This window comes from Syngnathus acus, chromosome 23 (assembly GCF_901709675.1).
Source record: "Syngnathus acus chromosome 23, fSynAcu1.2, whole genome shotgun sequence".
NCBI classification, from domain to species: domain Eukaryota; kingdom Metazoa; phylum Chordata; class Actinopteri; order Syngnathiformes; family Syngnathidae; genus Syngnathus; species Syngnathus acus.
Genome location: NC_051107.1, coordinates 3,752,564 through 3,774,555, shown reverse-complemented (window position 1 = coordinate 3,774,555; position 21,992 = coordinate 3,752,564). Strand labels below are relative to the sequence as shown.

The 21,992-nt window shown below is 41.6% G+C and overlaps 6 protein-coding genes and 1 non-coding gene across 11 annotated transcripts; 2 read left to right on the top strand and 5 right to left on the bottom strand.

Annotated features, from left to right (window-relative positions):
• Positions 1–2,303: 2,303 nt before the first annotated feature.
• asb13a.2 (ankyrin repeat and SOCS box containing 13a, tandem duplicate 2) lies at positions 2,304–4,086 on the bottom strand. Its single transcript, XM_037242918.1, has 6 exons — positions 3,969–4,086; positions 3,325–3,512; positions 3,101–3,257; positions 2,892–3,026; positions 2,641–2,832; positions 2,304–2,502 (listed from the first exon to the last, which is right to left on the bottom strand). The coding sequence occupies exons 1-6, from the start codon at positions 4,000–4,002 to the stop codon at positions 2,375–2,377; spliced, it is 834 nt and encodes a 277-aa protein (XP_037098813.1). The 5' UTR covers positions 4,003–4,086; the 3' UTR covers positions 2,304–2,374.
• Positions 4,087–4,353: 267 nt separating this feature from the next.
• On the top strand, positions 4,354–8,599 carry zgc:113019 (uncharacterized protein LOC550590 homolog). Of its 5 annotated transcripts, none has more exons than XM_037242910.1 (3): positions 4,368–4,691; positions 4,928–5,208; positions 5,469–8,599. In XM_037242910.1, exons 2-3 carry the CDS (start codon positions 5,013–5,015, stop codon positions 6,701–6,703), a joined length of 1,431 nt encoding a protein of 476 aa, XP_037098805.1. In that variant the 5' UTR covers positions 4,368–4,691; positions 4,928–5,012; the 3' UTR covers positions 6,704–8,599. The 5 variants fall into 5 exon arrangements, with proteins under 5 accessions (XP_037098803.1, XP_037098805.1, XP_037098808.1 ...); XM_037242913.1 differs by having other exon boundaries at positions 4,369–4,691; positions 4,928–5,085; XM_037242912.1 differs by having other exon boundaries at positions 4,369–4,691; positions 4,928–5,196.
• Positions 6,875–8,305, bottom strand: asb13a.1 (ankyrin repeat and SOCS box containing 13a, tandem duplicate 1). Its single transcript, XM_037242917.1, has 6 exons — positions 8,239–8,305; positions 7,830–8,017; positions 7,615–7,771; positions 7,420–7,554; positions 7,172–7,363; positions 6,875–7,105 (listed from the first exon to the last, which is right to left on the bottom strand). The coding sequence occupies exons 1-6, from the start codon at positions 8,291–8,293 to the stop codon at positions 6,942–6,944; spliced, it is 891 nt and encodes a 296-aa protein (XP_037098812.1). The 5' UTR covers positions 8,294–8,305; the 3' UTR covers positions 6,875–6,941.
• Positions 8,600–8,912: 313 nt separating the features above from the next.
• gdi2 (GDP dissociation inhibitor 2) lies at positions 8,913–13,259 on the bottom strand. The gene is made up of 10 exons (XM_037242914.1): positions 13,090–13,259; positions 11,107–11,214; positions 10,917–11,016; positions 10,670–10,804; positions 10,391–10,589; positions 10,170–10,301; positions 9,993–10,092; positions 9,737–9,908; positions 9,449–9,648; positions 8,913–9,378 (listed from the first exon to the last, which is right to left on the bottom strand). The coding sequence occupies exons 1-10, from the start codon at positions 13,132–13,134 to the stop codon at positions 9,226–9,228; spliced, it is 1,344 nt and encodes a 447-aa protein (XP_037098809.1). The 5' UTR covers positions 13,135–13,259; the 3' UTR covers positions 8,913–9,225.
• A 541-nt stretch (positions 13,260–13,800) lies between these two features.
• Positions 13,801–16,346, bottom strand: ankrd16 (ankyrin repeat domain 16). Its single transcript, XM_037242916.1, has 7 exons — positions 15,738–16,346; positions 14,955–15,175; positions 14,847–14,889; positions 14,590–14,698; positions 14,349–14,510; positions 14,104–14,182; positions 13,801–14,003 (listed from the first exon to the last, which is right to left on the bottom strand). The coding sequence occupies exons 1-7, from the start codon at positions 16,067–16,069 to the stop codon at positions 13,855–13,857; spliced, it is 1,095 nt and encodes a 364-aa protein (XP_037098811.1). The 5' UTR covers positions 16,070–16,346; the 3' UTR covers positions 13,801–13,854.
• On the bottom strand, positions 15,555–15,641 carry trnay-gua. The gene is given in 2 exon segments: positions 15,555–15,590; positions 15,605–15,641. It is a non-coding gene; the product is annotated as a tRNA-Tyr (tRNA).
• Positions 16,347–16,816: 470 nt separating the features above from the next.
• glt8d2 (glycosyltransferase 8 domain containing 2) lies at positions 16,817–19,691 on the top strand. Its single transcript, XM_037243572.1, has 10 exons — positions 16,817–16,924; positions 17,845–17,898; positions 18,071–18,163; positions 18,223–18,406; positions 18,488–18,605; positions 18,668–18,752; positions 18,817–18,929; positions 18,992–19,158; positions 19,292–19,404; positions 19,472–19,691. The coding sequence occupies exons 2-10, from the start codon at positions 17,880–17,882 to the stop codon at positions 19,636–19,638; spliced, it is 1,059 nt and encodes a 352-aa protein (XP_037099467.1). The 5' UTR covers positions 16,817–16,924; positions 17,845–17,879; the 3' UTR covers positions 19,639–19,691.
• The last annotated feature ends 2,301 nt before the right edge of the window (positions 19,692–21,992 follow it).

Sequence of the window (21,992 nt, the reverse complement as noted above, 5' to 3'; positions counted from 1 at the left end):
GCAAGAGACTGAATTTGCGCCCGGACACAATCCTAATTAAACATCAGTAAATGTCACTGGGGATCTTTGAGGAATAAACACTCCAAAAGGTCACGGCATTACACTTGCACTTGACTGCAGGGGTGTTCTGCGGGTCAGATTCAGTTTAGTAGGTGATCGGGACCTGATTAACAAATTCCTATTTTGTATTTTGAGGCAGCTCCCTTACCTTAGTCTCAGTCATCTTTAATCCTCTGGGCAAGATCTTGCGGCGAATTCTAGACAGAGAGTAATTGATGGTTATTTTGAGTAAATATTTTCTGTTGAGTATACTTTGAGGCAGCCTATTTACCTTTATTTGTGGCCGGCCGAAGCAATTGTGATTTTCTACGTGCCCATCCTCTGTCGGTGATGAATACTGTTTATACACTTACAAAAAGATTGAATATAATGTTTTAATCATTCTTTAACTTGCAGGATATCATGTCACTCAAGTTACATAAAAAAATACAATAAATACAAAATATCATAGCCAAAAAATAAAAATTCTGACATGAGTGATAACTTACAATCAACATCAAATTGAAACCTTACAGAAATTGCTAATAATAATAATAATAATATGTGACGCAAAGTTTAAAGCATTTAACATGATTTTGACGATTTTAACATCGCGAAAATGTTAGCCTATCAAAAATGTTAGCATATCATGTCAATGCTATCAAAAAGTAATAAAAACCTAGATTAAGCCAATTTAATGTAAACACCACAATGAGTACGTTTAAATGCACATTATTTTAAAATATAATTTGCGGCCCAACTAAATAAAATAAGTGGTCGTTTTACTGATTAGCATATTGTATTGAAGCTAACCGGGGTTAACCGCGGAAGCTAATTAATCATAAATTATCAATGGCTTATACTTCTCTTTAACGTTACTTTTCTTTACCTCACAGTTTTCCTGTTTTGGCTTCTGTTCGTTTTTGTCTCCAATGACTTCCAGACATTTTTCTTTTGCCTTTTTTAGTAAGTTCGTATGTGGTCACCGTCAGAAATAGCAGTTAGCTATGAGGGCAGCGGAGGGAAAATGCCCGCGAATGGCTTACGTCCATCGCAATGCATTGTGTGTGTGTGTTAACATTTTTCATTCGAAATGCATTTCAAACGAAAAAAAGGATGGACGCCTCCCCTAAAAATGAATAAATATTTTACTAAAGACAGATCCCCTAAAAAAATGAATAAATATTTGACGAAACAAAAAAACGAATCTGCGGGTGCCAAACGCTAGTTCACTGTTGCTGGGAGGAGAAGGGGCTGCTTGGGGCATTTTGTAGTTATTTTTTATTTTATATATTCATTGAGCATTGCTTTGCATTCGAATCTGAAGGCCTACTAACTTTTCCATATTAAAGAGTTTTTATAAACTAATATAATTATTTTCAGATTGCCTTACATGGCCTAAATGGGCAAAAATAGTTCAAAGATTTATCCACAATAAATTGAAAAAAAAATTTGTATATCTGCTGTACAATGACAATATTCTATTCTAATATTAAACAATCATAGGCCTTGAACCCAACTACCTCGGGCATCTTGACAGTTATTGAAAATCAAACAGATAGACCTAAATCCACTTGGCATACTAGCTACAATAAAAAGATAAAACTGAAGAGAAACAGAAGGAGCTAAAGACAGCGCCATTACCTAAATGCCAGCAAATATCTTGTGTCATGAATTTGTCTTGAAGTTCAACACTATGATAAATTGTGGCCTCAATGGACCAGTTATGAAACACCCCGAAGGAGGTCATGTCAACAAGGACAACGATTAAGATGGGGGCGCGGCGCTTTGGAGAATTTGTAAACATCTTTCTGTGCGCCTTGCTAAAATTAGCTCTCATTTTTTGGGGAGTATAAATAGACCCGTGGTTGCTAACTATACATTTATACAGTAGTGTCCCAAACAAAGAGAAGCATCTGGCTCACAGCTGTTTCCCTTGACAAGGCCTTCAGAATTTACATGCCACAACACAAACGTGCATAACAAATTTTTCTAATATGCTTTATCATTGTATTATTTGTGGAAAAACAAACATGAATTTGAAATGATAAAAAATGTGCATTTTCATGTAATCATGTAGCAGAAAATATGATCTTAAGTGCATTTCTTCTTTAAATATCAAGTCAACAGGAATTAAATAACACAGACCTCCATCACAAAGGGTCCAAGGTGAATGTGAATTTCAAAAATTATATTAAGACATTGTTTCACTCGAATATGAATCTGCTGAATTAACGCAGTTTCCTCAGTGTTTTGTTTTTCTCGAGATTGCAGTCTTTTTTTTTTTCTTTCTTATTTGTTGAAACGATCATTGAAATCCTCTTCAGGCTTCAAGTCACTGATAGCACAGGTAGCTGATAATCAGCTTTGGAATCTGGAGTTGAGCTACAACCTTCAGCGCACTGGTGCCCAGCTTCTGTCGCAGTGCCAACCTACTGAGTTGCTGCAGGCTCATGGGCATGGCTGTAGGAAAGAATAGCGACATAAAAACAACTTTTTTTAATCTACGTCTGATTTGGATACTATATAAAAATGGTCCTTGACTGCCACCATCTGGCAGCTTTGTGCCACTACAAGATTTCTGATGCATTTGAGTCATACCCTCATAAGAGCGCAGGCAGGTTGCGACTGGTGAGCCCGGCGAGGCGTGGTCGACGGGTTTCTTATTGTGTCTATCCCGGGCGTAAATGTTGGCGCCGAACTCCACGAGGGTCTCAATCAATTCCACGTTTGCGCTCTTTGCGGCGTGGTGCAGTGCCGTCTGGTGCAGCCGGGCGGCGTTTACTCTGGCACCTGGCACAGTTCTGCATGTTATAAAAATTCGAATATTTCCTGTCTCGTGTGATGCTTACCAGCATTGAGGAGCTCTTTCGCACAGTGTAAGTGGTTATTAGCACAAGCTACATGCAGCGGGGTCCCGTGGTAGAGGTCATTCGCCTCCAGGGAAGCGCCCTCAGCAATCAGCAACTTCACACAGTCCAAGCTTCCTGCAAGAATGTTATTTAAAATTGTGTGTCTATTTGAGGAAGCATATTGGAGTCGTATCGTGAAAACCACTTGCCTGCCATACAGGCTTCGTGGAGAGGTGAGGCAGTACGAGAGGTGAGGGCAGGATTGGCTTTGGCGCCTCGTTCCAGCAAGAGCGTCACGCACTCCAAACTACCCACAGAGCAGGCTTCACACAGCGGGGTGCTGCCATCCATGTTTCTCGCATCCACCTAACATCCATCAGAGGACGTAAGAATGGACTGTACTTTTACCTCCTCCGCTGAGACTTGTGCTCACCTGTGCACCGGCATCCAGAAGTAGCCGGGCGCACTGGGTGTGACCCCGGGCGCAGGCCTCGTGCAGGGGTGTGATGGAGTCCTCCGCCACGATGTTGACGGAAGCGCCGCGATCGATGAGCTGCTGCAAACGGGAAGCCTGACCAATCGCCGCTGCCTCGTGGACCGCGGTTCTCACAGCCCAGCAGCCTGTAAAAATCGCATTAAAATATAATTAAACAGCGTGGTTGCATCTTGATGGCTTGAAGGAATCATCACAAATAAAATTCCATTCTCAAAAACATACATACAACTTTCCTTTTAGAAGCGTCCTTCATAATATCATCTTGTTTTTGTTGCTTTAAAGACTTTTGCAAATGTGGCAGGAACGTCTTTATTCCATGACTGACTACCAACAAGTCCTCAAAGCAACATAATAGTACATAATAACTTAATTGCACCTATGATGATAAAAATACGAGTCAAGGGGTTCTGTTTTCCATAATTCTTGTAATGTCATATCTTCGGAGGGCACTTCGCATCCGGCTAGACACGTTACGTTGACGGCACGGTAACCTATGCAGAAATGTTAGCTTCTCTTTTATAAGATTACCATTATGCCACAACAATCGAGCGCAAAACGGCGGAGTTCTTTTTAATACGCACGGATATTGGGATCCATGTTTCGAAACGGATCCATTGGTGAAACACGTTTTCGTTTGTAAACAAGAGGCTCTTGTTTACATGTGGAGATTTCGTCTTCTTCTGTGGTTTTATGGCAACTAAAAATCTGAGCCCTGTACCGCGACCTAGCGGTTGGAGTAAACAATGCACATTCGCGCTAAAGCAATAGTGAATATCGTGCTAAATGACAGTAAATTAAATCAAAAACACGTTTTGGCTGTGGTGGGGTTAGGATTATGGTATATTATATTGTTTGTTAAATAATTTAAGTGAGTTTGCGGTTATCTGTGCTTTAATTGAGTGTTTTTATACTTTTTCTCCAGAATTATTTTGATGCAATATCATTGAGAGGCCGATAGATGGCAGCATTGACATTGAGACTCTAATCTGCCAGATAAAAGGAGAAATCGAAAACGTCAACAAGCGAAAAGACGTTCGATGTTTATTCTCTTGTTACCGCGGCTATGGTTCGCATATGTTGTGTCCTGGGCTGCACCAACAAGTCACACGACAGCCGCGGGAGGAAACTCGACAACGGGTTGAGATTTTTCACCTTCCCGACCTGGAAGAAAAGCTACGGGCCGCAAATCAAAGAGATCTCCAAGAGGCGACGGTCGGCTTGGGTCGCCGCTGTCCGACGCAAAGACATCACATTTGACAAGATAACTCCGTTCATGTTCGTCTGCTGTCGGCATTTCCATAAAGGTAAACAGTGGAAATTTGGCAGTGACAGCTCTTAATTCATATTTGTAGATCCGAATAAACGCTGACCGCTATTTATAATTGTAATAAATGTTAGTAAAACTACGTACGTTGTTGCTGCACTGCGGGCGTTTAAACATTGGTGGATTTTTTGCATATTCAGATCAGTGAGTCTTTTGCGTACCACAAGAGGGCGCTCGTGTAACACTAATCGTACTCATCTTTTTCTTCCATTATAGTGATGTTAGTGTTGACACTTATAAATCAAATCTGCACAGATTGAAGCATTCGGATCAGTATTGAGAAGTGAACAGGCACCTCATCATGCCGAAGACCCGACGTACCGCCTACATCGCGGCCTTCAAGCTGCAGGCGATCGACCTGGCAATCAAAAAGGGTAATCGATCCGCTGCTCACGAGCTTGGAGTTAACGAATCCATGATACGACGTTGGAGGAAGCAGCATGGAGAACTTTCTCGCTGCAAGAAGACGACAAAAGCCTTCAGAGGCAAGAAGTGCAGTTTAGTGACGTTTCCACTCATTTTTTCCATTCAGGTTTTTGACTAATTTTGTCAATTAACAAAATTTTACATTTGAAAAAGGTTTCTAAAGGAGTTGGAAAAGATGCCAAGTTTTATGCAATGATTCTCACTAGTGGTACTTGGGGTCCCTCGTGTTATGCTTAAGACTCACTGGCAGTTCATCTGTATTTCAATTTGATTACATTTCAAATTTAAGAACGGTTTTAGAAGGATTTAACGATTTTCATGTTCATTGCAGGAAAGCCGGCGTACGAAATGATGGAGAACGACCCAGACTGGGCGCCGTCCTTGCATATGGGCCACACAGAAAACGAACACGGCAACTCCCTGCGCTCAGACAAAAGAAAGAAGTCGGTTCTACGGATCCAGGAGGCGGCCGAGTCAGCAGAAGAGGAGCCGGCGCGATGCGAGGAAGCGCTAACGTTGAACATCAAACAAGAAAAGGAGGAGGAATTAGTCAAATGGGAGCGCACGGAATGCTGTGGAATCGGAACAAAGAAAGTCAATCAGGAAGAAATGCTGATCGAAGCGGTCAAACGGGAAGCGGGGCAGACAGAATGCAACTTCTGCATCCAAAGGTCCGCAGAAGTAAGCCGCCTGGTGGAGGAGAACAGACGACTCAGGCACGAGCTGGACGCCTTCAAGATCCCGGATGGCTTTTTCCAGGACGATGACAACAAAGTGGAATTTTACACCGGTTTGCCAAACGTGGCCTCTTTCATGACCTTTTTCAGTTTTTTATTACCGTTCATGCCAGCCCGCCACAGCAGACTGAGTCCTTTTCAAGTCCTCCTGTTGACTTTCATGCGCCTCCGGCTGGATTTACCCACGCAGCACCTCGCTCACATTTTCAGCATCACCACAAGCACAGTGGAAACGACGTTTCGAGAAACGGTTTCGTTTCTGTACGCAAAGCTGAAGCCTTCCATTACGTGGCCCAGCAGAAATACTCTGCAAAGGACGATGCCGCGACGGTTTGTCGAGGCCTTCGGTGGCAAAGCCGTCGCCATCGTGGACTGTTTTAAATTGCAGCTGTCGCATGATGACAAATTAGACCAAAGCAATTCTGCCGTTCAATATTTAATTGCTGTCACACCGGGTGGATTTGTTGGTTTTGTATCAAAAGGGTGTGACGAATTTATAGCTGCCAAAAACGTGTTGGAGAAAAGCGGCTTCTTAAATAGCTTGTTGCCAGGCGATGTCGTCTTGGCAAACAGTTTTGACAAAAGCGGCGACTTGTTTTGCGCTGAGGTGGACGGGCCGACCTGCGTCCGAGCCAACTGTCTTCTTGCTGAGAACGTGATGGCACACGTTGAAACCGGCGTGGGAAATATGCGCCGCAAGTATCAAATTTTCAAAGCGGCCGTGCCCGTGGACATGACGCTAGCGTGTGACGGTGAAGAAGTCACGTTGTTGGATAAAATGGTCACCGTCTGTTATGCGTTAGAAAACCCTTGTCCAAGTACAATTTAACACCGCCATTTTGATTACCAAAATAAAGATGGGTAACAAACTTTCAGGATAATTTACTGGATTGCAATATTGACAATAATTTACATACCAGATCATACACAAAGCGAACACCTGCCATTTGCGAGGAATAGCCACAAACAAAAACAAAAAAATCCACATATGTCAATTTTCACTATTTTTGCTGGATTCAATCCTTCATCACAAAAAGTGGGTGTTCGGTGTACATTAGTATATTTAATCAAACATCCATACGGAACTCTAGTGATGCGGGGTGATCGCAAAACTGGAGATAGCTCTGAATGGAACGAGCTAAGCCCAGCAAACCTATGACCACCGAGGCAGAGGTACCAAGAGCCCTCCTCATGGTGATTCTACAAAGATGCTGAAGGCTCAGCGGATTTCCTGCAGCCAAACAAAGATAGCATGTATTGATGACTTGTTATTTTTAAGCAGACGGTGGCGACGTACTTTCGTAAAACCTGAGACGGGCATAGGACGGCGACGCAGGTGTCGAGTAGTCGCCGGGTTTACGTCCGTAGTTGTCGAGAGAGTACGCGTTGGCTCCGAACTCCACCAGCAGCTCCAACACATCCGGCGTGTCCAGTCGAGCAGCGTGGTGCAAGGCTGTCTCGTGGAACTTGCTCGAATTCACGTCGGCACCTGCGGGAATTGATTTTTGACTTGATTTTGTATCCGCTGTAGATATATTGTCTTACCTGCGAGCAGAAGCTCCTTGACACATTCCACACGTGCTTTTGCACACGCAATGTGCAGCGGTGGGCCAAAATGGACATCATACGCCTCCAGTTGGGCACCACTAGCAATCAGCAGCCTCACTATCTCAGGATTTCCTGAGAAGAAAAGGAAGTGTTATATTAAATTGACATCAAACGGGAGTCAACGTGACGCGCCTTGGATGCAAGCCTCGTGGAGGGGGGATGCTGTCAAAGCGGTGAGTGATGGGTTGATTTGGGCTCCGTATCGCAAAAGGAGCTTGACGCACTCCAAACTACCGGAAGAGCAGGCGTGGCAAAGGGGAGTGCTGCCATGGATATTCCGCACATCCACCTTAAAGAAAAAACCGCTTAGTCCTCACTAGTGATTAAATCGAATGCACGAGCATAACCTGGGCTCCAGCTTCCAGGAGCAGGCGGGCACAATGCGGGTGAGCTTGGAGACAAGCTTCGTGGAGCGGGGTGATGTTGTCCACGGTCACTATGTTGACTGACGCTTCACTCTCTATCAGCCGTATCAGCTGTAAAGCCCTGCCCTGAGATGCGGCTTCGTGGAGGGCAGTCCGGTCCGCCCACACACCTTGTTCAAAATAAAAATGCCACAAAATAAAGATAAGAAGAAGGAAATAATTGTTTGTGTTGCACTGTGCAGAAAACTATCGTGACATGCTCGTCAACTTGTTTACCACATTTCTTATCATAAATGGACAAATTAAGGTGAGGGCACACTGAGGAGATTAAACTTGTTAAAAATAACAATTGAAAATGCAATTAAGTCAAAGTTAAGTGAAAAATATTAACTCAAATCCTGCAAAGATGAACTTCGTGCCGGTGTCACCGCCATGTTGTTTACCATCTGCAAGCGAGTGGCGCAATGAATTATGGGACTTGAAGTCTTACATAGGGGATATGTTAATTAAGTGCAAAGGTTAAATTCCTCTGTCAAATCAAATTATAATCCATTAAAAGCATTCGCAGCTCTGATTTCCATGCTTATTCAACGCAGATGGGAGGGGAAAAAAAAAATCCAGGCTATTTTTGCCAAACTTTTTTTTTAACTTTGCGGTACAGAAATCAGTGGAGCCCAAGTTGCTCGTTTTGTTGTTGTTACAAACAGAAGATGACGCATTACAGATTTCTCAATTCAAACACTGCCGCAGTACACATTTGGTCCTTCTTAAGCGGTTTCTCTTGCTTCACTTTGCACAAAAACAGGAATACTATTACATCTTACAAGCTGTTGAGCACAGGTCCCGGTAGTTTTATGGTTTACGATCGTACGTGGCCGCGGTGGGGAATAGATAACACCAAACCTTAAAGCCATTGTTGCCGCAACTATTTGTTTTAACAACCAATCCAACCTGATGTTACGAAATACCTGAAACAGTTTCAAATACAATTCAAGACAGAACAAGTCAATCCCCCTGCCAACAAATATGATGTACTGATCTTAATTTGGCATCTTTGGACTCTGCATGTTTTTTGTTTTATATCATAACACAAGATATCATCCGAAAATCAGTAATCACTGTTTAGTCCATCTGTTAACTGAGACTGATTATAAATGAGGAAAATAAAGCATAGATCCCTCCCTGCACTTAATTCAGTATTACTATGTCATAATTCTAGACGATCAACTTCCCACCGGACCGCCACATATTCCTGCGACGCGTAATTTTTTTTTTTTTAGAAGGTATTCTTTCTATACAATGTGAGATTTTCAATTACGGGCAGCGTTCGTCTTTGATATTGAGGAGTGTGTTGCAGCAGCGGCGGCGCCGGCGGTCTCTACTCGGCGGCGTCCCCGTAGATGTCCTTTTTCCCGCGCTCCATCTCGGCAAAGTCAAACTCCGAGCCCGTCATCCTCCGGTAGATGTCCTTGATGTCGTCGCAGGTGGTCTCGAAGTGGGTGGTGGCATCGTATGAACGGGAGATGAAGACCTACGCGGAGCGGCATTTGAATGAGGAACTTCGACAAATGGAGGAACGTCACATGTACGGAAACACGTACCTGGCTCTCTGTGCCGTCGTCAGTTGGAGCGTACTGGTCAGTGATGCTGACAAACTTCTGCTCGATGGGTTCCAGCAGGTCCAGAGCGGGCTTGATCTCTTTCTCGGGGTCGTTGGTTTCCGCCGTGGTGCTGGCGATGGCGATGTATTTGCCGGCATGCGCCACGTTGTGAGCGGCGGAGATCATACAAACGTAGATGTCTGGAAGCAGCGATGCAGAAACAGCGGTCACGTCAAGCCGCTTGCCTTGGGAGTTTTGACCCGTGTGTTCAATTGCTGGACTACACACCGTGCTTCCTGTTGACCTGGTTCTGGGGGATGATGATCTGGCAAGAGTTGACGTCGCCCGTGTTAGCGACGGGGTGGCTCAGGATGCAGATGGCCCTGATCACCTGGCCCACTTTTACGGCGCGATTCATAAAGTAGCTGGGGTCGCAAATCAGCTGCTTGCACCTGGCAAACTGGAAGACAAACACGACCATGGAGACTAACATTTGAAACATGTCATTTATTTACCGACTTATTTTAAAGTCAAGCGTGCTTACCTCCCCCTCCGACTTGACTCCAACCACCTTCCCGTTCTCCATTACGATCTCCTCAATGGGCTTTTTTAACATGTACGTTCCACCGTAGATGGCGCTCAGCCTGGAATGGTCAACAAGTCATGGCCAAAGATCAACAACAACTTTTTTTTTTTAAATTATTATTGGTAGCTCTCGTACCTGGCAAAGCCTTGTGGCAGTTCTCCCAAGCCGTACAGTGGGTAGAGGTATGGGCTCTTGCCGTATCTGGCGAGGGACTCGCTGTAAAGCTTTATTCTGTTTATTGTTTCAAGGCAAGGCTCATTCAGGTAACTGAACGGGAAGAAAAGAAAGTCATAGGAATAATATTAGTGTGCAGTCATGTATGACGCTTGATGGTAGAATTGCAAAAGACTACTGACTCATCTGTGCGGTAGAGAGCGAGGGAGTGGCCGGTGAAGTCGATGACCTCGTCGCCCAAGGCGAATTTCTCAAAAACAGCCTTCATGGTGGTCTTGTGGGGGTCGACGCCCTCCCAGGTTTTGGGGTCGTTTTCGTCAAAGTTGGCCACGTAGACCAGGAATTTCTTGAAGCGCCGTTTCACAAACAAGCCCATCAGACCTTGACACATTTACGGAGACAGCTTAGGCACCGGGAGGCGAAAGTGGTGACGACGGCGTTGACGTTCGGCGGCGACTTACTGGAGGTCAGAGCCTCGGTCTCGGTGGAGGGCACTTTGTAGATTTTGCCGCCCTTGTACACAAAGCTGCCCTCGATCACTTTGAAATCCAGGTAGCGGGTCACCTGGGTGATCAGCAGCATGCGGACCAGTTGACCTGAGAAAAAGACGGCTTATACAAACAACTGGAAACCTTTGAAAGTTATTCGCGCCGACTTTGTATTTGACAATCCAATGTCCAAACAAATATGCAGCGGAGGAGGTTCTACCATTGGCCATCAGGAATTTAGGGACCAGGTCCACGTTCCAATCCCGACCGCTTCCCATGGACTCAGGAGGTTTGCCCGGAAGGTTGAAGCGTGCGTAAAGCTGGAGGGATGTAGAAAAAAAAAAAAGGGTTTTCCTTTGTTTTTCTTGTTGTCTCAAAATAAAAAATAAAAGGGAGCAGAGGAGGCTTACATCACCCAAAGGCGTGATGGAGGCACTCTCAGCTCCGTAGTAAGAGTTGCGGTCCATGTGCAGCACCTTCTTCTTCTTCACCGACATGATTCCAGATAAGATACATTCCTATTGGAAGCCAAAAAAAAAAAAAAAAAAAACAGACATTTTTCTCCTTTGGGCTTTTCTGCCATGAAGATCACAGGAAACAGTTTCACACATTCGACCAATAAAATGACAGCAAACTGGGCGGGAGGTGGCTGCTCTGCAATAAAAAAAATAAATAAAAAAAAGCACATGACAGCTCAACATCTCACTTTTTGCTCTATGACCTAAGCGCCTCCCTCAAGCTTTCACTTCCTTTCCGCCATGTTAAGTGAATGCACAGGAAGGCGAAACTCGCTCAGAACACTTCCTGACTCCTCGTAGCAAGCAGAAGATTTTCTTTTGAGTGCCATTTCAAATGATATCTTGTGATGTGTCCCCCCCCCCCTTTCAGATTATCTAACGTGTTATCTAATGCACGTAACAATTCTCCAGAAACTCCTGCTTTCAAACAGAAGCCCCGCCCCTAAAAGACCGCTCCAGTCCCACGGTTGTCACGGGATTAGCCCTGTCATGCGTCAGCCATTAACAGCAAAACCAAGCTATTTGTCGGTTATAGCACACTGTTATTGTCGGCCAATTACATGTCACACACTTCGTTATGAGTACAGTCCTTAACACTGACACGGAAAATATAATAATTTAGAAACAATGGACATTTCACGTTTTGAATTCCTTTCCGAGTAGATGCACTGAATTGACATTTGAAAACTAACTGAAGACTCAAGCTAAATAGTAATTTGGGAATGGTGATTAAAGTTAACATTTCACTTAACTGCTTCCTTTTATCTAAACACCCTTTGCTAGAAACATTCCCCTTCATTAGATTTAGATTTAAGCTCACTAAAAAAAGTGATGGCACGTAAACATAAAAAGTCAGCTAATTTGTCGTACTAGTAACATTATATTTAAATGGATATAATTTAAATTGAACAAAAAAAGGGTAAAATAGGTTAATACCCAAATTGTAAGATTTATAGTAACTCGAGATAAAATGGCCGACAATTAAACCTAAACTTTCATGTGGTTGCGTGCTCCTGGAATTTATCAATATATAAGAAATAGCATGCAAAAAATTTATTCTAATCATACTTGGGAGATGAAATTTTACTTGTATATATTCCTTGAATAGTGACAACATATTTATATATTTGCTAATGTTTTAGTCACACTATTTTGATTGCTATCATTCCTCAGTTTAAATGAAACGACAAAACATATTACTTATGGTCATTTGAAGTCTATGAAACAGAACAATTGTCCTTGACATTTCAAATACCTTCATTGGCTGGCTCTCAAGTTGAACAAAACGTCAACAGAAAAAAAAAATACCTGACAACACAATCGTTACACGTCGTCGTCATTCGAGTTGAACTTACCTGTTGTTGCTTAATGGCTACAAGTTTCAAAACAACTGTCGAGTTTTGTGGTCAGATTTCATTTTATTTACTGTCATTTATTAATTAGAAGAAACTAGCATTAGAAAACCGAGTTACACTAACACGACACAAGTTCAAGTGGACATTTTTTCCGCATCGTTATTACCACTCGTAGTTACCTTGAATTAGATGAGCTAATGTTAGCACACCAATAATCTACGATTAATCTTTTCCCGACGAGGTGAGCTCTGCCAGTAATAGGGCGAGACTGCCACCTAAACGGTTTGTAGCAACACTTTCGAGTCTTAAAATACTTTTAACGGCGAGTTAACTTAAATCGAATACTTTTGATGTGTATTAGAGGATATTGGAGACGGTTATCTTGTTAAGCTAGTTACTTAGCGTTAGCCGAGGCTAATGCTAATTAGGCCCAGTTAGCCTTAAGAGCTAACAGCAGTGTTAACAGGTTGCAAAGCGCTTCCAAAGCGAACGGAGCGGACTCGTTGAAGAATTTCCTCACCGTCAATCCGGTGCCGAGGACGATCACGTCGTATTCTTCATTCATTTCGATAATGGGTTTTGATGGCGGAAAGCCTTGGCTGGGAAAGAAGAAAACGGATATCCAGCAGGGTTGAAGTGGGAAGGGGCTGAGCTGAGTGGGCGCACGGCTCCGACAGCGTCAGGCGACGACTGGGTGGGGCGTGGTCTTCTGCCTGTCAATCACTTGTTGACGACACGTTAGCACACGGGCTAACATTACGATTAAAATGTTTCAACTTTGGTTTGGTTACAACAATAAAATCAGACGTCATTTTGACTTCTTTGAGTTGAGACTTTGATATTTGACTGAATAGAATGCAGTCATTCGATATTTAATCGAAAATAAAAGTTTAAAAGATACTTCTTTATTTATTTAATTTATTATTTTCTGTGGTAAAAAGTTAATATTTCATCTACAAATAATTTTATACCTTTATTATTTTTCATGTACAATTAATACCTTTAAAAACGTATTTGTCACTTACTGTCCATTGAAAATGACATCACAGTTACGCCAGGTATCAACCAATCACGGCTCATGTGACGTTCACAAGATGACGTCATAAATGAAATTTTTTTTTTCTGTGATTCATGAATCTTCTAATTCCAGGATCTAAGAGTGCCAAGAACTAAAAGTTCCTGGAAATGTTGTTTCAACGACTTAAGATGAGGGGAAAAAAATAGGAAAACATTGATGTTTATTTCTTTATTACATTAGAATTATAATGCCCTTTAGTAGATTTGATTAACTGCATTCAAAGACTTTCACTATGTCTGATTTTCTTGCAAGCTGCCGTGCCGTTGTGCCAGATGCATCCTGGGAATCTTTGAGCCCGAGCTGAAGCAGCGTTCTGGCAGCTTCCGCGTGCTGTCCAATGGAAGCCATGTGGAGGGCTGGGAGGGAACAAAAAAAAAATGAAGTAAAACTAGTATGAAGGAGAAATGCAAGGAAGCAGAAAATTTCTGGTTGACTTCTCTCACACTTGCTGTTTACCTGTTCTGCCCTTTTTGTCCCGAACGTGAAGATCTGCTCCCAAATCTAATAAAGTCTTTAAAGTGGAAACGTGTCCTTCCTAAACACACACAAAGAAACACACAAATATTATATTTTCATTAAGCAGGGCTGTCACTTTAAGCGCAACGTACATTTTGACACAATCTTCACTTGATCCAATATGCAACATATTTTATTTTTTGATTTCTATATTTAAGAACATTGCAATTTGCCTTTAACCCTACCTTGGCAGCATAATGCAAGGAAGTGAGCTGCAAACCAGTGGCCCTCTGGTTGACGTCAACGTGGAGCTCCCTTACGAGGAACCGCAGCGCCTCCTCCTGGCCAGTAACGGCCACCTGGTGCACTGGCTGGACCCCAAGAATGTCAGATGCTGTTGCAGATGCCTGCAGGAGGGGACAGATAAGTTGGCCCAAATGTAAATATATGCAAAACATGGTATTTCAATTAGCAATGATATACTACCTGGTGTTTCTCCAAAAGAAGCCTAGCCAATGAAATGTGTCCGTTCCTCACCGCATCCATGAAGGGTGTGACCCCGCAGCTGTCTTTCTCATCTGGAGTGTAGTCGCATCTGGACAACACATTTCAAGTGAGAGAACGTTGCCCGCAAAAAGCAGCACTTACAATTACAACAAACAGATGTAAAAAATATCATTCAAATCCTAATTAAAGATGATTTGATGTTACAACATTAGAATCTTGGATTACGCTCAATTTACCTCTCGAGCAAGATGCCAACAACCTCCTCACATCCATGCATAGCTGTAGACCACAAGCAAATAAATCAAATGATCAAATGTGATGCATCTCCAGGATGAACAGCTCACCCGCCGTGTGCAGAGGTGTCCTGCATGTTTTACTTTGACTTTTCCACACATCCGGAGCAACGTCCAGGAGAAAGTGGACCACCAGGGGATCGCCCTCCCTGCAGGCGATGTGGAAGGCGTTCCAGCCATCTTTGTTTCTCAGGAGCGGGTCCGCGGAGTGCTCCATCAGCTCTCGGATCACGTCTCGGTTCCTACGAGTGCAGGCCATCATCAGAGGGGTCCTAGGAAAGAGAATTGTATATAAAATGTCAACACAAAGTATTGTGCCTTTCTTTCTGGTGTGCGTACCTTGGCCACTAGAGGGCGCCTGGACCCATCTAATAAATGAAGACAACGCATAATAGCTCAGTTAGATCCAGAAATATTAGTCGTTTATGTCTTAGCATTAAGCTATCGCGGTTAAGCGTTTTGTTAAGTACACAATATGTAATTTTCATTTATTATGATAGTGCCGTTTTCTATATAATGTGATTAAAATACCTGATTCTGTCGTGTGTAACGTCCAAACAAGCTTCTAACTCCAATCTCAGTCTTAATTAAATATGATTTTTCTTACTGTAAATAAATGTTAATTACATTTTGAAAATAAAAACAATGCTCTCCTTCGAGCCGGATTCGAACCAGCGACCTAAGGATTTCAGCGTAAGCCTCTACAGTCCTCCGCTCTACCAACTGAGCTATCGAAGGGAGTTGCCATAAAGAGCTTCAAGTTACATATTTATAAATTATATCACTGTATATACATTTATAGATTAAAGCAATGTTTATGACGCCAAATCTCACCAATCCGCTTTCTTTAAACTGTCCACTTGCGCTCCCTTCTGCAGTAAATAGCTAACACATGCTAGGTGGCCCATGGAAGCGGCTTCGTGCAGCGGCCGCTTGTAGTCGTTGTTATAAACTTCCACATCGGTGCCCACTTCTTTTATAAGAAAGTCTAAAATGTCCAAACGTCCGTGCCGAGCCGCGTAGTGTGCAAGAGTATCTCCGGACCGTCCGAAGTGTTTGTCTCGGGCAACCTCCATTAGTCCGCATGTCCTCATGTGTTTTGTCAGAGAGCTAAATTGTCCACCCTGGGTTAGTTTCACCAGGATTTTGAGACTATCTTCGTCCATGTTGATTGTAAAAAAGTCAGCAAACTCTCAAAAAGATCTCTGGAAGAGGAAAACGAGTTAAGTCATTTGCTTGTGCTTCACGACAGCAATCATGACGATTTAGGCGAGTGCAACGTTGACCAACCATGAACCGACACTGTTAAAACATCGATTCAATTGATTGGGTTAGGGGAATTTATATTAAATGCATATAGTTAATATTATTACGTAACTAGCAAATAGTCACGCGTTTGGAGGGTTGGGCTTTTAACAAATAAAGCTAAATCGGCCATTCCAAGCAGGCATCATGAACCGATGAATTGTGGGTAATGTAGTTGCTAGGACTGATTTCACCCAAAATTACTTATGTTTATAAAATCGTTTATTATTGTAAGTCATTGTAAAATTACGCACAGTTTAAAAAACAATACTGCGCTTGAATATTTCCAAAGACAAAATACGTTTGCACTAATTGAATTAAAAGGCATTGCACATAAAAGTTAGATAAAAGCGCACTTCAATGTTTAAAACCAAACGATTCCTAAATATACCATGGCATACATATGTATTGTACTTCAAATTCAAATAGAACTGAACTGTCTTTAAAAATGTAGCTGAAGTACAAAATGTACTGAAATGATTTAAAAAAAAAATGTGCTGTAGATTTTGTTTAAAAAAATAATTCAATTAAACGGGGACATCTATTCCTGCTTCTGGCAAATGAGAGGGAATAATTTGAATGTTGGCGAATGAGAGAGTTCCATTGAGGGGGAGAAAGAGGGGAGGAATAATGGTAAAGTGGGACGGTTGGTCTGACTGGGCATTTTCATTCTTCGACAGGGACCTTGAGCACTATGCTGGACCCCTTTCCTTTTGGCAAGTACCCTTAAAACATATTCTACATAGAGAAAATGCTATTTTATATGGTAGTGTGTTGATATTTTCTTTCAGTGTCACCCAGGGAACATAATGTGCTACTCCAGGCAAATGAAAAAAATATACATTTTGCTTGCGTCTAAAATGTGCATTAATACTATTTGTGATGCATTTACAGATTTTTAGGCATAATATCGAATTTAATATTTTTTGTATTGCATTTAACATAAACTTGCATACTTTCATTTAAAAAAAAATAGACTTTTACGTAATTATTGTTAGAAAGCATACAGTCGCAATGCTTTTTTGTGCAAGCAAAGTTTTTAGGTAAGCTGTTATGTCATTTGCCTAACTGGGAAAAGTATAAGCACAGACAGTTTTATTATTTGACGTTTAATATGCTTTTAATAAAATTTGGACATAAGTGTGGCTTTAGTGATCGACTCGTGTAAATTAAGGAGAAAACAATGCATGGATATGTTCCAAGAGTAATTGTTCCATTACTGGCTGGTTCTGGATGCTTTCTGAAGGGGAGTGTTTCAGAACCTAACCAGTTCCAGATGTTATAGGGCAGTTTAAAACAATGACAAACAAACCAGATACACATGAAGCAACAGTGTTGGAGTTTCATTTGACTCTGCAAAATTCAAAAGCACTGATAACGAGAATAATAAAAACAATCAATTGAGCCTGACATGATAAAATAAGATTATAGGAGGTTTTATTTGTTTATTATTGCAAGGAAGTGGTAGAGCCCTCTAAAGGAAGAAAAAAACAAAAACATCTGGCTTTGGTTTTCCCCACCAACCAGCTGACCCCTCCCCTGAAACACTTAATGTCAACACTTCCCCCATAAACCAACTGATACACACCACAGATCTTTATTAGACAGAGAGATCAGTTTTTTTTCTCTTTTACAGATATTTGTACATGACCACAAACGCAACCATGAACGATGGCTCTTCTGAGAAAAAGTGAGAATAAAATTTGTTGAAATATTTTCTTAGTTGTGTTGACCAAATTATGGGTCACATCATAAGTGGTAAAAAAAAAAGCTTTGAAATCAAATTGTGTTTAACAGCACATGTGAACAGGGGTGTGTAGACTTTTTATATACACAAAAGTGGGAAATTGTCCCTGTGTCAGTCAATCAGGTCCTGCTGGTAATCCTGGTGCTGATGCTGTACTTGGTCCTGTACAGCTCGCTACACAAAACCTCCAGTCGACACAAAATTTCAGGTAAAAGAAAAAAAAAAAAATCTAACAAATACTGAGAAATAATTACTCCTTCTCTCAAGCTCACTGGAAGAAACTCAGTGATGTCGTGGCGAAAAAAGTCGATCGTGTCATCCCTGTCGTTATCTGCGCCTCGGAGGAGCGCATGGGCGCAACCATGGCGACCATCAACAGCATTCGTAGCAACACAGATGCTAACGTGCTCTTCTATATTGTCACGCTACGAGACGCCGTTACACTGACCAGGTACGGACCTCATTAGCAACCATATTTTCTATTGTGAAATTGAACATATTATTCTCAACATATTTATTATCCACCTTTCAGACGCTACATTGAGGAAAGCCAACTGAAAGGCATTAAATATAAAATCTTGGAGTTTAATCCAATGGTTCTGAAAGGGAAAGTGAAGCCTGATTCCTCCAGACCGGATCTATTACATCCAGTAAGTTTGTTTAAAAACATAACTAGGTATAACTAAAATATGTTGACGTCTTTGTTTTGCAGCTCAACTTTGTGCGCTTTTATCTACCGCTGCTTGAAATGAACCACGAGAGGGTCATCTACTTAGACGATGACATCATTGTTCAGGGTATATTCAGTATGTTCATTAGATGCGGTCAGTTTTTTACTTATTATTTTACCACTTTGCTAAGGTGACATTCAGGATCTGTTTGAAATCAAACTAAAGTCGCAACACGCTGCTGCTTTCGCCTCCGACTGCGACTTGCCCTCCACTCACGAGATGGTGCGCAGCGTCGGCATGCAGGTAGGCTCATTGATAAATTAGCATCCCACAAAATGAAGTCAACATCCGCTTCCCCCTTGTAGACAACCTACATGGGCTACCTGGACTACAGAAAACAAGAAGTGAGGAACCTCGGGATCAATCCCAACGATTGCTCCTTCAACCCTGGTGTGTTTGTGGCGGATATCCGTGAATGGAAAAAGCAGAAGATCACCAAGCAGCTCCAGAAGTACATGAAGGACAATATCAAGTAGGAAATAATTTGTCTTGCTCAAGTGAACAAATTTGAACAAGGGTGTGTAGACTTATTCAATCCACCGTTTGTATACTTAATTAATTTGACTGTAATAATGATTTTAACTTTTTTTTTTTTTTTTAACCAGGCTAAACATCTACAGCAGTGCTATGGCAGGAGGTGTGGCCACTCCGCCTATGCTCATTGTTTTTCACGACAAATACACCGTGCTGGATCCGATCTGGCACGTCAGACATCTCGGTAAGCTCATCCATGATTGTTCAATTGATGACGGAAATGAAAAATACTTTTGTGTGTGTGTGTTTAGGTTGGAGTCCAGATTCTGGCTATCCCGAGAGCTTCGTGCAGAATGCACAACTGCTGCACTGGAACGGCCCATTCAAACCATGGGGGTACCCTGCTGTTCACACGGAACGCTGGGAGAAGTGGTTCATTCCAGATCCGTCTGGGAAGTTCTCCTTGATGAGGCCGTAGAGCAATAATTAATGCGGACTGTGGAACATACCATATCTGAGTCACGGGGGGGGGGGGGGGGGGGGGGGGGGGGGGGGGGGGGGGCGGGGGGGAATTTTATTCAACTTTATTCACTGCTGTAACATCTGAATATTCCCTCTAGGGATCAATAGATGACATAAATAGTAAAACATAAGCATGATACAAATATTTATTAAAGTTAATAACATTGTATGATTGCCAGTTACGTACCATTTATACGTCTGATCAAACTGCTAATCAAATGGCTAAAAAAAATCACACAAAGCTTCATTTGTTGGAGGATAGACAATCGTCTCTTACATGGACTTCCTGTTTTTTAACCCGAGAGACGTGAGAGCTGATTCACACTCGTCACAATGACACATTTTTTTGTTTTTATTTATAATGATTTATGATTTCTAAAGTGCCTTAGTGATGACTACTCTGAGTTTGACAGATTGCCCAGTGAGCCCGAAGGAACTACGAATCCACCTGCGACTTACTATTTACTCATGAGATCATCATTTTTGTGAAGTCATTTTGCGAACGCATTGGTCAACAACAAATGAAACATGTTTTTGTGCAGAATCTAATAAAAAAAAAAATCAATAACAACACAACACAATAGTTTAATAAAATATAATACACGAGTTGAAATGGGACTGATTAATTCTGAACACACAAGAGGGTGTGCACACTTGTGCAATCACATCATTTCTGAAGTTTTCACTTTAGAAATTATTTTTGTTGAATTCATACAGGTCACATAATGGCTGATTTTTTTTTTTAAAATATTTTATCTTTGTTTTATTAATCCGCATTTAACCCGGCTGTATAATTTTTATATTCATATCCACATTCACAACTTTGGACAACTTATTTATATTTCACACATTCAATGCGGATGAAGCCAATCACCAAAGGAAATAGGACGCATTCATTCTTGAAAAATGTATTTCCATCAAAAAACCGAATGAATGAACACCAATGCCAGGAGTTGAAACTATTCAGCCACCAGGGGGCGGTATCGTAACTGGATGAGAAGTCTGGTTGTCTTCTGTGAGCGGTATGGAGTAAATGTTCTAAATATAAATGATTAAACGGGAAATTCGCAATATTAAATCGTTTTTGCTTAGGTAAAGGTTAAAGTTAATTTTAGGGTTAACCCTAACTTTCTAACAACCCATTTTGGAAACATATAGTCGAAGTAAAATAGCTTTCAGCCATTTTAGACTCAACACTTGAAATGAATTTTGATGTACTCAACCACAATACATAATTTATTAATTATTGGTCAATATAGACTTAAGAGTTCTAAACATGTTACAACCTTGTTATAAAATATTTTGATTTAGTCCATTACTGGTTTGCTAGTTGGGCTAAGGAATTTTGTGCCACTTTGAGACAAAGAACCGTACACCCGTCTGATAATCCCACTTTAATATATTTTCTTCAAAATGGCGACCCTACTAAGAGCTAGATTATTCTTGTATAGACTATATAGAAATTCATGTTAGCACTCATAACCAAGCAGATACTCTTAGCCTGCTAGCTCATATGCTTTTACTTAGCAGGTTTTAGCCTAGCATACTTAAGGTCAGAGCCATTAATGATGGACAGGTTCATAATACCAGGACTGATTTTAACATTAGTCACAGAGAGGAAGAATTATGTTTCAAAAAAATTCCATCAAGGTTAAGACCCTTGATTTCATATCACTGAATTGAAAAAAACCAACAAAAACTTAACACTGTTGGTGTTTTCGCATACCCCAATTCCACCCCTCTTGGAATCTGATGTTTGTTTATTCAACTTTCCACACTCGTTAACTTCGAACACATCTTTGGACTACTGGACGGACGTCATCGTGATGTCAGGTTGTTATTTAAGTGGACAGAAGCTCTACTCTGCTGTACACTTAAAAAAACACAGCTCAAAGGACGTCACCATGATGTCAATATAAGGTTGTTAACGGTGACTGATGCACACCCCAAAAAAAATCCTGAAGGCCCTGGGAAAATTAAATTGATGGAAACAATGCAGCAGAGAGAAATGCTATGAAATGAGGAAAAAGACTGTTGGGACCACATATAGAGTTTTACGAGACAAATAGAATTGTAAACTTAAGTGTGTTATTGGCTCTGACCTAGTTACTTGAGAAACTGAGGAGTATGCAAACGCCATTGTCGTCATCTTGCAGGAGGGTGACTCGAAGTTTAATGGCGGCAATAAAATTCAGGATTTATATCTTGGTGATTTATATGCTGCTTCTGGCAGTATTTCATTTCCTATGGCAAAAATTCATATTCTCAGTGATCTCCTATCATTTTATCTGGAAATGTCGTTTGGTATCC

Bases quoted from the DNA above. Each gene is read 5' to 3' on its own strand.
- asb13a.2 (XM_037242918.1), bottom strand. From the start codon at position 4,002: ATGGATCCGTTTCGAAACATGGATCCCAATATCC. The intron at 3,513-3,968 runs GTGCGTATTAAA...CGATTTTTACAG, and splicing joins AAACATGGATCCCAATATCC to GCTGCTGGGCTGTGAGAACC. The intron at 3,027-3,100 runs GCAAGTGGTTTT...ACATTCTTGCAG, and splicing joins CCACGAAGCCTGTATGGCAG to GAAGCTTGGACTGTGTGAAG.
- ankrd16 (XM_037242916.1), bottom strand. From the start codon at position 16,069: ATGGACGAAGATAGTCTCAAAATCCTGGTGAAACTAACCCAGGGTGGA. The intron at 14,183-14,348 runs GTAGGGTTAAAG...GTGTGTGTTTAG, and splicing joins CCTTGCATTATGCTGCCAAG to GAAGGACACGTTTCCACTTT. The intron at 14,004-14,103 runs GTAAACAGCAAG...GTTCCCTCCCAG, and splicing joins GGACAAAAAGGGCAGAACAG to CCCTCCACATGGCTTCCATT.
- gdi2 (XM_037242914.1), bottom strand. From the start codon at position 13,134: ATGAATGAAGAATACGACGTGATCGTCCTCGGCACCGGATTGACG. The intron at 10,590-10,669 runs GTAAGTCGCCGC...AAATGTGTCAAG, and splicing joins GACCGAGGCTCTGACCTCCA to GTCTGATGGGCTTGTTTGTG. The intron at 9,649-9,736 runs GTGTGTAGTCCA...CGCTGCTTCCAG, and splicing joins CCAGGTCAACAGGAAGCACG to ACATCTACGTTTGTATGATC.
- zgc:113019 (XM_037242908.1), top strand. From the start codon at position 4,451: ATGGTTCGCATATGTTGTGTCCTGGGCTGCACCAACAAGTCACACGAC. The intron at 4,692-5,468 runs GTAAACAGTGGA...TGTTCATTGCAG, and splicing joins CTGTCGGCATTTCCATAAAG to GAAAGCCGGCGTACGAAATG.
- asb13a.1 (XM_037242917.1), bottom strand. From the start codon at position 8,293: ATGGTAAACAACATGGCGGTGACACCGGCACGAAGTTCATCTTTGCAG. The intron at 8,018-8,238 runs GTTAATATTTTT...ATTTTGAACAAG, and splicing joins TTCATCTTTGCAGGATTTGA to GTGTGTGGGCGGACCGGACT. The intron at 7,364-7,419 runs GTAAGACAATAT...CAATTCCCGCAG, and splicing joins CAAGGAGCTTCTGCTCGCAG to GTGCCGACGTGAATTCGAGC.
- glt8d2 (XM_037243572.1), top strand. The intron at 18,407-18,487 runs GTACGGACCTCA...TCCACCTTTCAG, and splicing joins GACGCCGTTACACTGACCAG to ACGCTACATTGAGGAAAGCC. The intron at 19,405-19,471 runs GTAAGCTCATCC...GTGTGTGTTTAG, and splicing joins CTGGCACGTCAGACATCTCG to GTTGGAGTCCAGATTCTGGC.